This window comes from Poromitra crassiceps, assembly GCF_964638095.1.
Source record: "Poromitra crassiceps genome assembly, chromosome: 20".
NCBI lineage: Eukaryota > Metazoa > Chordata > Actinopteri > Beryciformes > Melamphaidae > Poromitra > Poromitra crassiceps.
In genome coordinates, this window is record NC_139637.1 from 6,151,419 (window position 1) to 6,167,258 (window position 15,840).

General features: G+C 44.5%; 1 protein-coding gene across 1 annotated transcript in view; it reads right to left on the reverse strand.

Moving 5' to 3' along the window:
* The window catches only part of LOC310794526 (piezo-type mechanosensitive ion channel component 2), a gene marked incomplete at its 5' end in the record, with an annotated part of 69,419 nt that overhangs the window by 15,897 nt on the left and 37,682 nt on the right, over positions 1-15,840 (reverse strand). The window contains 11 exons of the mRNA XM_083656496.1: positions 515-703; positions 1,575-1,833; positions 2,602-3,006; positions 4,008-4,169; positions 6,943-7,142; positions 7,955-8,121; positions 8,225-8,296; positions 8,420-8,540; positions 8,974-9,086; positions 15,269-15,334; positions 15,835-15,840. The exon at positions 15,835-15,840 is cut by the window's right edge and continues 77 nt beyond it. Coding sequence (XP_083512622.1) covers positions 515-703; positions 1,575-1,833; positions 2,602-3,006; positions 4,008-4,169; positions 6,943-7,142; positions 7,955-8,121; positions 8,225-8,296; positions 8,420-8,540; positions 8,974-9,086; positions 15,269-15,334; positions 15,835-15,840 — 1,760 coding nt within the window. The remainder of the gene's footprint in view (positions 1-514; positions 704-1,574; positions 1,834-2,601; positions 3,007-4,007; positions 4,170-6,942; positions 7,143-7,954; positions 8,122-8,224; positions 8,297-8,419; positions 8,541-8,973; positions 9,087-15,268; positions 15,335-15,834) is intronic.

Below are 15,840 nucleotides of genomic sequence, written 5' to 3' on the forward strand. Positions count from 1 at the left end.
TCATCATCAAACATTGTCATGACAGCAAAGGCAAATAACCTTAACGTTAAATGTTTGTTTGATCTGACGCTTGCTTGCATGAGCCCAATGTTTGCTACTAACGTTAGCCTCTAGTCTCTTTCCCTTCACGTTTGTGGACAGTAGCTAGTAGCTAACACCTGGGCTTTTATTGCTGCTATTACTACAGCCGTGTATTATTACACAGCACACTATCGCTGTTGTGAAATAGCTCCTGACGCAGTAAAAATGGCATTAAATAGGCTAGTAAGTAAAAAAAAAAAAAAAGGCTAGTAAGTAACGCTGGCTGGCGTCCTAAGCTATGACAGCTGTCAGTCACTTTTAAACAGCGCGCTGCGGAATGTCAACAATATGGCGGCGGTGGGCGTGCCCGTACGTGAGTGACGTCAATCGAATAAGGTCTATTGAAAAGTCCTAGATCTTTTATCTTCTCTCTTAATTGGGGCTTGAGCAGAGTGGACCTGGTCACACCTCTGTTCCTCAGTGTCCACGGTACCTTGAGGATGGAGCGGTGGAAGAAGAGAGCCAGCAGCTGAATGAGGTCGAAGAAAACGTAGCCGTCTTTCTTCTCCACCCCGATGATGTTGGGCATGGCGAACGGGTCCTCGCCGAACATGCCGCGGTAGGCGGAGGTGGTCCAGGGGAAGAAGCCAAACTGGGAAAAGTACTTCACCACAACCGTCAGCTGGGAACAGAAGGTTCAAGAGTTTAGGTCTAAAACTGGTCCTCCATGTGGAATGTGATGCTTACTTTACTTTATTGTTTAGTTGGACAGGACAGTGCACATTAATAAAACAGTTTACACATATAGAATCATCCATACATGTCAACAGTAAAAGTGCCGGGATTAGCCCGAAGTTAGTTTTCACCGGCAGTCCTCGGGACATAAAGAACTAAAATTTGATGCTGACAAAATCATAGCACAAAGTTAAATCACGGTACCTTTTAAAACACAGAGGGTAGTTCAAGTCCTTGGTGGACAGAATCATACCCCTTTTACAAACTGAATTATCTGTATTTTAGAGTTACTGGATGATAAATTTCAGATATTTCTCCCTGACACAAATATACTGTATAATGTGTCAACTATGCTGAAAATCTATGCAGTGATATTACTGTAACCAATGTCTACTGAAATACATAAACTACTCAATTTCAAGCATCATTTCATTGAGTTAGAAAAATCTTAAGGGGGTCACAATGTAATTTTGGGGCGTCGTGAGGTGATTTATGGATTGGGAAAAACATATCTACAATACAACTTAATACAACTTTATTATGCCAATCTTTCCAGATTTTTCCTTAATATTTGCTTTTTTCTTATGAAATATTAAATACCGTAGTTTTAAACCTCTAGGCCTCTGAAAAGTAATCAAATGAAACAAGAGTTCACAAGTCAAGAGGGTTGAGACCTACTGTTTTAAAGGATATACGGTAATCATCTGTGTTTTGTAAGTAGCGTACTAAGAAATAAACCTCTGGTATCCATTTTTGTCCAAAATGGACAAACTATACTACAGCATTGGAGGATCATGCTAAACACCATCATAACATACTTCTGTGTATATTATAGCGGTCATCCAGAAGCGTTTGGTGGGCCGGGGCACCGACAGCATGGCCCAGAGGAAGATGAGGATGGGCAAGATGAGGGTGAGGAAGGAAGCGGACATGATGTGGTTGAGGATGATGACGAAGTAACACAGCATCTCCGACTTGGACACCATGGTGTTGTAGAGGGCGAAGAGCAGCCGGACGGGCCGCGGCAGCGTGTGGTAGAACTTATCAGACCCGGAGATCTCATCGTTCTGAAACATACTAAATATTGATAAAATGTTATCAAAGGTTCATTTCAGGTGGTATTTGATGCAGAACATGTAATCGTAATCCATACATTAAGATCGAATGCAATCGATTTGTTTAACGCTCTTTTATTTGAGTCATAATGTTTGTAATTTATCATGTCAAGACAAACTCATTTCAATTCACCTTCTATTTGTTTTACTATGCATTCTCAATTTACTTGATGAATGGCCCAAAGCTGCTGGCTAGATCTTTAAAAAAGGATGTGAAACATAAGAATAAGGTCTTTGTCGTCAATAGTAACAGTTAGTATATAATATAAAAGTAACAGTTGTATACTAGAATCGAATAACAATCTAAAGGTAAATAAATCCTGCCTCATGTTTTTAACTGCTGTTTATTTCATTTTTTCTGATTTCACCCACGTTTTCTCCCAAATTGTACTTGTACCAATTCCCCCTGTCAAGCTGTCCCGGACGTTGCTCCGCTCCCTCTGCTGATCTGGGGGGGGGGAGAGTTGTAGACTAGCACATGCTTCCTCCGATACACGTGAAGTCGTCAGTCGCTCCTTGTCACCTGACAGCGAGGGAGGATCACGCTATTCCCCCCAGTTCTCCTCCCCGCTGAACAGGCCATGAGGAGGCACTGGTGCAGCGACCAGGACACATACCCTTCATCCGGTTTCCTACCCGCAGACACGGCCAATTGTGCTTGTATGGACGCCCGACCAAGCCGGAGGTAACACAGGGCTCGAACCTACTACATTTCTGAAGGATGACTCACTTGTTGAGCAGCAGCTCGCTGGCAGTGAGGTTCCTGGTTTCACTCAGAGGTCTGGGGGATTCTGGGAGATGGAGAATTTTGTCTCCGTCACCCTCCCTGAAGCCCAGAGAGATGCCTTCTAGGTATTCATGGTGCTCCTCTTCTTCTCTCTCCTGTGAGTCCTCTCCCCACACTTGCACCTCCTTCTCACACTGCTCCTTCTCCTCCTCCTCTTGTTGCTCCTGTTTCTTCTCATCCTCGGTGACCTCCTCATCCTCTTTATCTTCTTGTTGTTCTTCCTGTTTCTCCTCCTCCTCCCTGTCCTCTTCCTCAGCTTCCTCTTCCTCAGCTTCCTCTTTCTCAGCTTCCTCTTTCTCAGCTTCCTCTTTCTCAGCTTCCTCCTTCTGAGGAACACCATCTTCAAAGCTTTGGAGCAAAGGAGAGAGACACAAATCCAATTGAAGCATCAGCCCAATGTGCACAATATAAAGGATGCACTGTACTGTTTGTAACACGGTTGTAAATGGTGATATTATCTATTGTACATGACCACATATGTATCAGGAAGGAGTGAAGGCTTTTCTGATCTGATTTGAGTGAAGGCGTTTCTGATCTGATTTGAGTGAAGGCTTTTCTGATCTGATTTGAGTGAAGGCTTTTCTGATCTGATTTGAGTGAAGGCTTTTCTGATCTGATTTGAGTGAAGGCTTTTCTGATCTGATTTGAGTGAAGGCTTTTCTGATCTGATTTGAGTGAAGGCTTTTCTGATCTGATTTGAGTTGGGAAAGTATGGAAACCCCTTTCATTCGTTTGCATGACTTGCTGGCAACAATGTCCGCATCTTGCCGCAGTGAAAGGCCAATTAGGTGTAAACTCCTCCAAAGAGTTTTTTTGTTACTGTGTGCAACCAGAGCCTCCGCAGCACCTGGGTGAAGGTTCATCACCTGGGTGAAGGTTCAGCACCTGGGTGAAGGTTCATCACCTGGGTGAAGGTTCATCACCTGGGTGAAGGTTCATCACCTGGGTGAAGGTTCATCACCTGGGTGAAGGTTCAGCACCTGGGTGAAGGTTCATCACCTGGGTGAAGGTTCATCACCTGGGTGAAGGTTCATCACCTGGGTGAAGGTTCAGCACCTGGGTGAAGAAGGTTCATCACCTGGGTGATGAAGGTTCATCACCTGGGTGATGAAGGTTCATCACCTGGGTGAAGGTTCAGCACCTGGGTGAAGAAGGTTCATCACCTGGGTGATGAAGGTTCATCACCTGGGTGATGAAGGTTCATCACCTGGGTGAAGGTTCATCACCTGGGTGAAGGTTCAGCACCTGGGTGAAGAAGGTTCATCACCTGGGTGATGAAGGTTCATCACCTGGGTGATGAAGGTTCATCACCTGGGTGAAGGTTCAGCACCTGGGTGAAGGTTCATCACCTGGGTGAAGGTTCATCGCCTTCGAAGGAGGTGAGGTCGACGTTGCCGGTCTTCAGCAGGCGCCGCCTCAGCAGGTCAGCAGGGGGCGCTGCAACAGGAGACTCCTCCAGCTCCTCCTGGGTGGGCTGCCGGGAGCCCAGCATCGTCTCATCCGTCATACAGCTGGGAGAGAAGACAGGAAACAGGAAGCAGAGGAGAAAGAGCTGGGTTAGACTGTATTGTATTAGTGTTATATATATATATATATATATATATATATATATATATATATATATATATATATATATATTTCAGATGAGGTTTTTCCAGTGAGGCATAGGAGGATGGTCCTCCTCTATTAGATTGGGGATTTTATATAAAAAAATATATATATTAAAAAAATATATTTTTTATTTTTATTTTTATATTTTTCATTTTTCATATTTTTTTTTATAATAAAATATCAATCAAATGTGTTTTTTCTTATGTGCAGACGCTCATTTTTTCATTCATTATATAGCTCCATGCAGACGAGTCACTCTGGCCCTGGTCCCAGCATGGGGGAGGGGATTAAAAAAACACCCGCCCTGTGGGCTTGATTTATTTGGTAATTTATCTAATGAAAAAATAAGATTGGTTGAAAAAGACTTGCAATTCACAGAAAACAGTGAGAGTGATGTGTTTTCCAACGAATCAGATTGAGGAGGAGGGGAGCTCTCCCTTAGCCCGTGAAACCAGGTGAAACCCTAATTGGTTGTTGTTTGATAGATAGATTGCTTGACATTGATTGACATTCTGTATTGTCCAATGCTGATGAATACGTCTGAAAATCGGCAACGTTGTTCCACTGCCTGGTGTGTGGTCTCTCACGCTGAATCAAGGAGGTGAAATCCACTGCTTGACCTGACAGGAAGGATTTACTGAGACAGTAGCAGCATATCATATTTCCCTCTTATTTTTATTTACTTTTTTATCAATCAGTAAGTGTTCACAAGCCAGACAGTCGTTGATATTGGATTACCACCAAAACGAGTTTCGAGTTGCGGGGAGACGAGCTGCGCGATACGGGCTTTTTGCAATGTCAGAAAACTGGAATATTTGCAACGTCTCGACTGCAGCGTTTCCCCTACAGACAGCACGGATATTCAAGTAAGTCAATTGATTTCAAGTTATCCGAAGCTTCTATTAAATTCGGCGTGGAAATGGTTCACCGAGCAGCGCTATTTTTGTCGTATTGAAGTTTCATCCTGTAATTTCTTATACTAAAACCCGCGAACTTTAAATTCACACATTTTTTAACTGAATTTGGCCTGTAAATCGATAGCTGACAGCGGGCTCAATTTTAAAGCTTGAGTGGTGATCTTTATATCATATGAAAGTAGAAGAAATAAGGAATCGATTGGGATGAAGCATGTCAACCTAGGATGTCGGGAAGGGGGGGTAAATAACGCTCCAAAGTTGATAACTAAATGAGTAGTGCAGCACTGTTCACAGGAAGACACACTCTCGTTCCAGATGCAATTAAGTGTAATTTAACGCTATTTGACAACAGTTTCGGCCATAGACTTTGTCAAGTATCATACAAACAGTGCAAGACAGCCATTATAAAGACAGGTTAGCTGATTGAATGGACAACACCTGTCTTGTGAAAGCACACCTGAGTGTGAGACATCATAGGATGAATCAAAACATTGATGTCACAGGTAGGCTGTATACCATAATATATCATGAATCTATGTGAATAAATAGATTTATATAAATAGTAATCACAGCCTAATGCATAGAGATAAATCCTGAAACCTTCTCGCAACAGTTCTAGCCTAAGCCAGTGGTTTTCAAAGTGGGGTCCCCAGCAAAAAGGGGGGATAATCTATTTTCACCATAATTCCATGCCATCCATAAGTAACACAATCTAAGATAGTGTAGAAGTGAGTAACTAGGCTAATTATAACCATAACAGCACAAATAATTGACAAAAATCTCGAAATAAATATACAGTATTTACTCTGAGAAATGAAATAATGAGAAAAGGAACAATTATTGATGGTTAAAACTGAATAATGACATCACAACAGTCTAATCCTAATGCTAATTTAAAATGAGATTTGGGCGTTTTGGGCAAAAACTGCTTGTGGGTGAGAGTATCAGCAGCAGAGCACACGTCATATTTTCCCTGGGACCGCCTCAGGTGCCAGGTGCTGTTCCGTCCTGTAGTCCTCTCACTGGGTGCTAATGCAATGCTCCTCACTGGGTGGAAAGCTAAGAGGCTTGACAGCATGGGAAACATGGCAAATACACACACACACATGCGCGCGCGCGCGCACACACGTGAAAAAAAAAAGCCAAAATTTTTTCCGCCGGCGACCTTTGGTCGCCGCCAAAAAGGGGGGGCGACCTTTGGTCGCCGCACTAGCTTCCTCCCCTGTTTCCAAGCTCACCAGCCACCACTGATATATTTATATATATATATATATGTTGGCACAAATGCTGACACACAATCGTAGATAAAAAAGTGGATAAGTGGTACATAAAATAAAGCCAGATGGTCCCATTTCTGATGCTTATGGAGATATCAAATGTATAACCTGTAATGGGTATGATTGAAAATGTAGATTAGCACAATACTTCAGTAAAAACGTACCCAAGTAAAAGTAAAAGTACTGACTTTAAGAAATACTCAAAGAAGCACAAGTTTACGAAAAACGACTCAATGACAGTAATGTGAGTAAATGTAAACCGTGTCTTTCACCCTTGCATACATGAACATGAAGAGAAAGAGAAAGCTAAAGCACGCAGTAAGAGACAAAGAGAGCCATGTTGTGTTACAGGGTCAGAAAAAGAGAGACAAGAAAAACAAGGAAAATAATGAAAAGGACGAAGCAAAGGAAATCTGCTATAATATCATACAGTCTGAGGTTCTGTGTGATTTCTACAGTACACCCATAAATAAATGTACCTGGAGACGCTGCTGCCCCAGGACACCTTGGAGGCCTGGCTCTTCAGCCTGGTGTAGGCGTGATGCGACGAGGGCCCAGCAGGGGGCGAGGGGGGCGGGGCCAGGGCGTCGTCCATCCCGTCTTGAGACGACAAGGTGTTCTGACGGGACAGCCAGCTGTCGTAAAACTGCTTCACACTCTGCTGACTCACCTCTCTGCCCTGTGGAGGGGAGGGGGGGGGGGGGGGAGGGGAGAGAGGGGAGGGGGGAGAGAGGGGAGAGAGGGGAGGGGGAGAGAGAGGGGAGGGGGGAGAGAGCATGGATGTATTAAAAGAACTGGATAGGGGACGTGCCACGCCCACCCATGCATTCAGACAGAGGTTGCTCACTGGCGCATGAAGCCATCACGGGGGGTTTTTCTTCCTGGTTTTACTTCCTGACCATGCGGCCTAAGGCGAAGTGCGCATGTGTGCCATGATGTATTCCATGACGTCTCCCACCCCTCCCACCCATGGATATAGATGTCGATGAAGGAAATACACCCGTAAACGGCTCTTATTGGCTTCTGAAGAAAAAATGCCCCATAAACAATTATTTGATAATTAAAAGAGTCGTTTTATACTTTGAGTGACACCCGGAAAAAATTCGCCTGGGTTTAACAGCTGCCGGGGTTCCAATGCAAGTGGATGGGAATTTTCCTTTCTGGGCTGCATGGCGTCACGTGACTTGCAATACAGAGCTTCGCCACCATGTTCAAATGGCTTCACAGCCCAGCACTATTCCTGGGAGAGGGGAGAGAGGGAAGGGGGGGGACAACCAAAGAAAAGCTGTCCTGACACCAGAAAGTCCCCCAGTTGTCCACTGCTCGCTAATATACTCCAAAATATATCTGCCGTGTGTATATACCGTACTATATAATAATAATAATAAACTTTATTTATAGAACACTTTTCATACAAACAAAGCAATCATAGAAGCGGGGTTATATTCATAACCTTAAGCTTTTGTTAACTGTCACAAAGTGTCCTCCCACCTTCTTCTGCTGCTGGCTGAGCAGCGCTCTCTCAAAGCGCAGCACCTTGGAGATGTCCAGGTTGTCTTTGCAGAAGGAGTTCAGACCCTCCGTCACGTCGTCCATGAGAGACTGGATGAACACAAAGCCGAACTTCAGGGTGCTGATGAGGCGCTGCACGATGTTTTCTGTCAGGGGGGGGAAAAGTGTCAAGAGTTGGTATGTGAGTTATGGTAAGGTCATTTAATAACCACCCCCCCCCCCCCCCGTATTTTTTGTTTCTTGGTTTACCCTTCTCCTCCTCCCCCTTTTCCTCCACACAGCTTTCCAATTCATCCTCACTGGAATCTGCTCTCTCAATGCCTGGAAAAGGGAATCGGAATTTTAGTTGACTTGAAGTAACTTGTTTTTGGACATGCAGTATCATTTTGGCCTGTTAGGTGAGACATATATGGTGCACGATGCTGTGTATTAAACCGTTGTCACCCTGCTCTTCCTCCAGCTCTCTCTTCGCTCTTTTCTTCTCTTCTTTCTTGATCTTCTTCTTCTGCTTCTTGAGGTCCTTCAGGGCCGACTTGGAGCTGGTGATCCACGCTTCGTAGGCCAACTGCAACATGGAAGGTAGATAACACAACTTGACTGATGTCACATTACAGAGACGTCAGATGTATTCCACTGCCGTCAGCTGAAAACCTCTCATTTTGGTGAATTTTGTTTTTATTTGAATTTAAGGATCCCATGGTTTAGAAAATGTTATCATCCTCATGAGACTCTTAAAATATATATATACTGTATATATATACACGTACGCATGTGCACGCAACACGCCCGCCCACCCACACACAAAAAAACCCACATGCACACACACACACACACGCACGCACGCACGCACGCACGCACGCAAACACACACACACACACACACACACACACACACACACACACACACACACACACACACACACACACACACACACACACACACAAATATGTCTTTCTTTCTTGATATGTCTTTCTTGTTTCCGGTGTTTTGGCTCTCACCTGAAAAGCAGATTTCTTCTTTGGTGGTGCCGCCTCCTCTTTCTTTTCCTGATCTTCCTCCTCGTCCTCCTCGCTGTCACTCTCAAACAGGTGGTAGCCACAGTTGTTTTCCACTGCATCAAACACAACATCCAATATTATTAGATCACCTCCACCTCTTCTACTGTGCTGCCCATGAGCAAGGCACTATTCACTTCTATTCCACACGCAGGGAAAGAAAGGATACCAGGGGAAAAAGCAGGAAATAAACAAGCATTTTTGTGTCTTTACTGCATTTACTGTAGGTAGCACCTTAAACCAAGGTTACAAGGTGCTTCACAATAAAAGCTAGAATTAAAAACAGAACACCAGACCGAAATTGAAGACAACACAACAGTAAACAAGAGCCAAATGAAAGCAAAATAACCCTTATATATATATATATATATATATATATATATATATATATATATATATATATATATATATATAGTTCTAGATACAATGCTTCAGCATGCGCTGGGACGCGTCATCAGTGATGTTAACTGGGGTCGTAAGGTGTTTCGGGTCTGTCCAACATCATACACCCTCGCCCAGTAGACCCAGCCGAGGCCGATTAAGACCCCGACCCGTGTCCCAGAAGCAGCCGCTCACGGATCAGCCTTCCTACTCTGTCTGCAGCGTTGCCCGCGGAAGGGTTGATCATGCCCAATCCGCTGCAATAGAGCTAGTGCTACACAGCAGCATTGAAAGACCCTTCGGTGCATGGAGGGCTAAGGCTCTGTGGGTTATATATATATATATTAGGGTGCATCAAATTGCAATGCAAAAATGAAATCTCAACATATCAAACTGTCTGGGGTTGCATTTTGTTATGAGACACATAAAAATGACTTTTGCAAAGTTTTGGGAAAATTGATTGAGATTTAGGGGTGCAACACAGCATGTGAAAAATACGAAAATCTGCCTTTTTGGGTCAAGGCAAATTTTAGAAATGCATAGAACAACATTTTGAATAGAACAAGATGTATTTATTTTTTAACAGAACATTTGAATTTGAATAGAACATTTATTTATTTGAGAACATTGAAGCAACCATTGAGCAACGACTAGAGTCCTAGTCCTGGTCCAGCTTGCGCTTGCAGTTGCGCAGTTTTGGCTGTTTAGAGCGGTCATGCTCCACTGCCTGCAGTACATTCTGCAGATGCTCCTCTCCCCTGGCTGCTGCCACAAAGTCTGATGTGAGTTTGACGCCACGCTCGGCGCAGTCATTCACAACATTGATGGCACGTACATTCACCGCACCCATCTGGAATTCCGCACTGGTAGCCCAATCCTCTACATCAAGCGAAAGAAACGCTGGATCAATGTGCAGCTGATACATGCCGAACCAGCAGTCTGGGTTGGCGAGGTCGGCCAAGCTGGTGGTCGGCGAGAGGGTCGGGAACTTCGGCTTGCCGAAACCAGTGGCAAAGCGGAGCTGTGGGGCTCGCATTGGGACATCAGCCGGCTTGTGCTCTAAGATGGCATTTGCAAGTGCGCGCCGCTCGCCAACTGGCACCTTGGTGCTGAAGAGTGCCAGGGGCAGCATCTCGCCTGTCAGGTACCATAGGTGCCGCTCCAGCGCCTTAATCGCTGATGCTGTGATGCCCTCGTCAACAGACTTGTAAGCATACAGGTGGCGGTAGAGTGTGAGATCATTCCATGCTGCATCTACGGCCGTGTCGCAGGTCAGCCACCACGTTGCGTAGATGTGCGTGATAAAGTTGGCAAATGCCCGAATCTTCAGCACCTGCTGCCGCCTGGTGATGGTGCCCTGAGGAAGCAACGCAATGTGCTGTTCCATCAAGGCCAGTTTGAGTGTGTAGAGCAGCTTGGCCATCCATCGCGCCTTGTGCAGTGCTCCCGGCCGTTGGAAGGTAACTGGAGTGTGCGCTGGACCGTCTGCACCCAGATACACACGACACAGCTGCACGAACTCACGGTAGTCACCTCGCTTGCAGTCAAGCACTCCTGCAGCACACTCAATGAATTCACCACGCAACTTGACCAGGAACGGTGGTTCGGCGGCGTCTGGAATGTAACGGGACAATGGGTCACTGTCCTTGTGTGGCACCAGGTTCCAGTTATCCCGCAGACGTGTAAACAATGTAACCTCTGGCGAGCGTGACGTCTCCACCTTGAGGTCAGTGAAAATGTGGCTGAGGAGCACCTCGCCGATGTGGTGCCGACACCCAGACCAGAGCAGTGGTCGACCCATTGAGAGCTGAATGGCGATGCAGGCTGCCGTGAGATGCGGTGGTGTCAAATGCCATGTTGACAACCTGGTCAGCACAGCACCACTCCTGCAGCAGCTTGCACGTCAGCCGGGCGATGATCGTTCCACATGCTTCGTCTGTCCCCTTCATGAATGCTGGCACACCGAGCAGTTTGAGCCGCTCCGCATCTCCGACCACCACTGTCAGACGCTCCTCTAACTGGTGTACATTGTTGAGCATTGGCGTCAACTTACTGTCCCAGTGTAGGGTGCACATGGGAGGTGGTGTCCACTGCTCGTGCCGTTCCTCACTGATTGCCTCCAGCACGTGGCGGCGTGCTCGGTCTGCTGTCACGTAGGATGTAGAGATCTTTGCCGAATTACCACCTGACTCCTCGATCAGGCCGCGCGTGAAGGCAGCCTGCTGCATTGGTGTGATCTTCAACCGTGTAGCCAGTGACACAAGACTCGGCCGGCTGAGGATGTTGGATGGAATGAAGGCTGTGGTGCCAGTCTTCTTATACTCGCGGGTGGGTGTGTCCTCAGCCGGTGGAGCAGCTGTTTCATCTGCGTCGCTATCCTCATCACTTTGGCTTTCCAACACCGCCATGCTGGACGCTGCAGTCATCTTCTGCTGCTCCTTGTTATGGTATGCCTGCTGGGCTGCTTCACGCTCCTGACGCCGCTTCACCTTGGATTGCAGCTTGGCATCAAACGCTCCAAATGTGGCCACTCTGTCGCCCTTCATGCTGGCCAGGAAAGCAATGTCCTCTGGATTGTGGATCATCTCCTCTGCGTTTGGAGACCACAGCGGGAATGTGGCATCCAGCCTGTGCTCCATTGCGTCCACTAGTCGAGCTGTAGCCTCACTGCAGCGCCTGTCCTGCGGAATGAACCGTAGCTTGTTGTTAGCGTCGACAAGCGCCACCATCTTGTCGCATGCTCGACGATCGCTCACCATCGGGATATTGGCCTTCCCATAAAATGGCCGCACCTGCTCCAAGACGACCTTGGCCGCCTCGAACCGTGTCAAAGCTCCCATCGAACCTGGTCGCTTGGTATGCAGTTGCATGTCACTGTTATACATCATGCACCTCAAGATTTGGCGACCACTTGGTAGCTTGGCGCCAGTGATGATGCCATCTCCATCAGTGATGCTGGCACCCAGACCGAAGATCAGGCTGCGGCTGCTCGTGCGGGAGCTTGAAGGCGGCGGCAGCATTTTGTGAGAGCTGGATCCCTCTGGCAGGTGTAAAGTAATATAATGTGAAATGGTGTAACCATGAAAAAACACAAAATAATATATTATTATATTAATATATTATACAGGTACTCATCAAGGAATTAGAATATCGTGGAAAAGTTACTTTTTTCCCATAATTCCTTAGATTCCATAGATATTCCATATGATTATAGATCCATTACACACAAAGTAAAGTATTTCAAGTATTTATTTGTTTAAAGCAGCTACGAGCAACTTTTCACTGTTTCATTGGGTTGTTTTTGGCGCCCCTCTCTGAACAAAAGTGGTACTGTTTACTGTCGTAAAACTCCTGGCTTCTCCTCCTCCTGCCCGGCTCCCGACAACATCACAACACTCCACGCCTCCATTCTCTCCTTTGACCAGTGAATGAATGAAAGACGCTCCAAGTTTATTTTTCATTTTTTCAAAACCCTGCTGTTTCTCAGGATGCAGAGCGACGAGGTAATCTACCTATTTTTTGGCTACGTAATAGATTATGTCAGACGAGGATGTTGAAAAGTATTTGGAAAAACTAGTAAACTTTGTTACAGTCGCGTTCATAGTTACTGTAATAGCCAAACATTAGCACCAAGTGAAACTCTTTAGGGCACTCGGTAATAGTAATATTGTCGAGAAAGCTAACATTATCATCACCATTGTATCTTCAAAAACGTTGATACAAGAGGGTAAACTAGGTTTACCAAGCTCTTTGTGAAGAGGCTGAGAGTTTCTTCCAATTTCAGATCAACTGTAGGCTAAATATATCTGCGGGTAAATGGCTTCCCCAACCGTGTAACGTTACGTTATATACCACTAGACTCATTGATTACCAACAGCAACATGTAACGTATTTTGGCACGGTTGAAATGGCAAACGAAAAAGTAGCGTTATCAATCAAATCTGTATTACAGTAAATGCAGCCTACACCGTGACATAACTGTATAACTCCCAGGTAACGTTACATCACGTTAGCCTTTTGCATCCATCATGCCGTGGTGCTATCTACCAGGCATACAATGGAACATACAGTAGGCTTCATTTATAACAAAAGCATACACACATGGTGTTGATTGCATTGGTCGATAGCTGAAATACAGTAACAATGAGCTCCAGTTAGCCGACGCATGGTAGCATACAACGTAAATAGCAAAATCACGTCCTCTACAGTATTTGAGAAATAAAATATACATATCACATACCTGTCTAGGAGGAAAACAGCCACTTCATCGTCTGTTTTAAAACCCTTCATATCCCGAAATTCTCTCCCATCTGCAGAATGCGCGACCTATGTTGATGCGTGTTTTATCGCGTGATTTATCATGCATCCTCTTGCGTTCTCTTTGTTGGTCGGTACGGGGAATAATCTTCCTTTTTTTCTTTGCACCGGCCACGTAATTTGCACTGGCGACGTAATCATGATCTCGCAGTTCGGCCATAACCACAAAATAACTTCCAAACAAACTGTTAGAATATAACGACGAGAGGTGTTCACGAGAGTAGCTAGCCCCTGGTTGTAGCTAGCCCCTGGTTGTAGCTAGCTGGCGTTCGCTTGTTTATGGTGCGTTGCTAGGCAGAGCCGGCGGAAGCAGGGAGCTGCCGTAAACCGTTTTGTTTCACTTCCGGTTGTAGACGGTCCGGGTGTAACATTAATGAAGCAGACAGAGACTCTATAAGCACCAAGAGAGCAAACTCCAATTCACACGGCTTTGGTCTCAGCTACTATTATAGGTAATATGTGATGCATCAATATTATAATTATACTGTTTAATAACAATAAAAAACAATCAAAAAGTTGCTCGTAGCTGCTTTAACTTTGCATACGTTTGGCTTCCAGCTCATAAAAACCCCCAAAACAGTATTTCAACAAATTAAATATCACATAAAAAAAGTGTATTTTCAAAACAGAAATGTCGATCTTCTGAAAAGTTATGTTCATGCCTGCACTCAATACTTGGTCGGGAATCCTTTTGCTTTAATAACTGCCTAAAAAACGAACTTTTCCATGATATTTCCACGATATTCTAATTAGTTGACAAGTAATAATATATAATTTTCAATCATGCACCTTGAATACATACCTTTAATATAGGGCAGCTTCAATTGAGAGAAAACAGATGACAGGACAGAGAGCACCAACAGAAATGGCTGCTGTATGTTTGCTCCTCCTCTGTGTTGTGTGGACCATCAATGTCACCCCCCCCCCTCCCCCCCCCCCCCACCCCCCCGCGAGACAGATCAGCTCTCAAGTTCTCGTGGCAGTTATGTTTTCCCCTCCCCAATGTAACTCGGACAGGAATGGTTATTGGTTATGTTAGGCTAGGGACCCAAAGCAGAGAAAGTTGAAGTTTAGAACATTCTTGTGGGAATGATTAATTTAGCAGAGATTTTTTGGAAGATAATAAAATTGTGAAGGTGAATTCTTTGCCACATGGCTTGCTGCTTCTTCTTTTTTAAACCAAACATTGAAACCTAAGCCCAAAGTGATGGAACCAGAGAATGGCATAAAATGAACCAATTGATCAGTTACCCCCTGCTGCCGAAAAAGCTGATGTGCCGTTGTACCCCTAGATCACCACGTATTGCAAAAATATTTTGCATGTGTTGTTTTTCCATGGATGGTAACACTTTTAGCACCCAGACAGATCAATATTCTGAAAATGTGTATTTTGATGCACCCTAATATATATATATATATATATATATATATATATATATATATATATATATATATATATATAATCAGTGAGTCAGATAATCTTCAGAGAGCATCAGGCAGAGTTTTAATTGGATTTGTTCAGTTTTGCGTCATCACTCACCTCCAGGCTGAGAGACCCACGGTTTCCACCATTTTCCAGCATCTTTCTTTGCCTTCTCATCATCATCTGGAAAACATTCATTAATTCATCCATCAAGCAGTTCATTCATCTAATATAAACATCCTGTCATTCAGTGAGAATAAAGATCAGTGAATTCCATAACGTCAAGCACTTACACAAATATAAGTACCGGTAAGTAAGTAAGTACATAAGTACATCTGAAAATGCCATTCATTTAATTTATCCAGTACTTATTGGAATAGCATTTCATTTGAGTGTCATTGTGATGAATATGGGACCATTTTGGCAGAATCCCAATTGTCATCCAAAGTGGCATCCACTTTATTAACAACGGATTTTAGACTAAACAAAGATCTCTGTTGTTAAACTGTCACAAGATGAATGATTACAGAAATGGTTACAGGTAACAGAAACTAAATAAACGGACAGAATTTGCTGTGGAAAGTGTTTTGTAAAGTTGTTCTTGCCTAACTTACAAACTTATAAACGGCACAAGTAATGCTAAAAGTAATAGATTGCTAAAGTAATAGATTTAGTTCCTTTACCCTGCG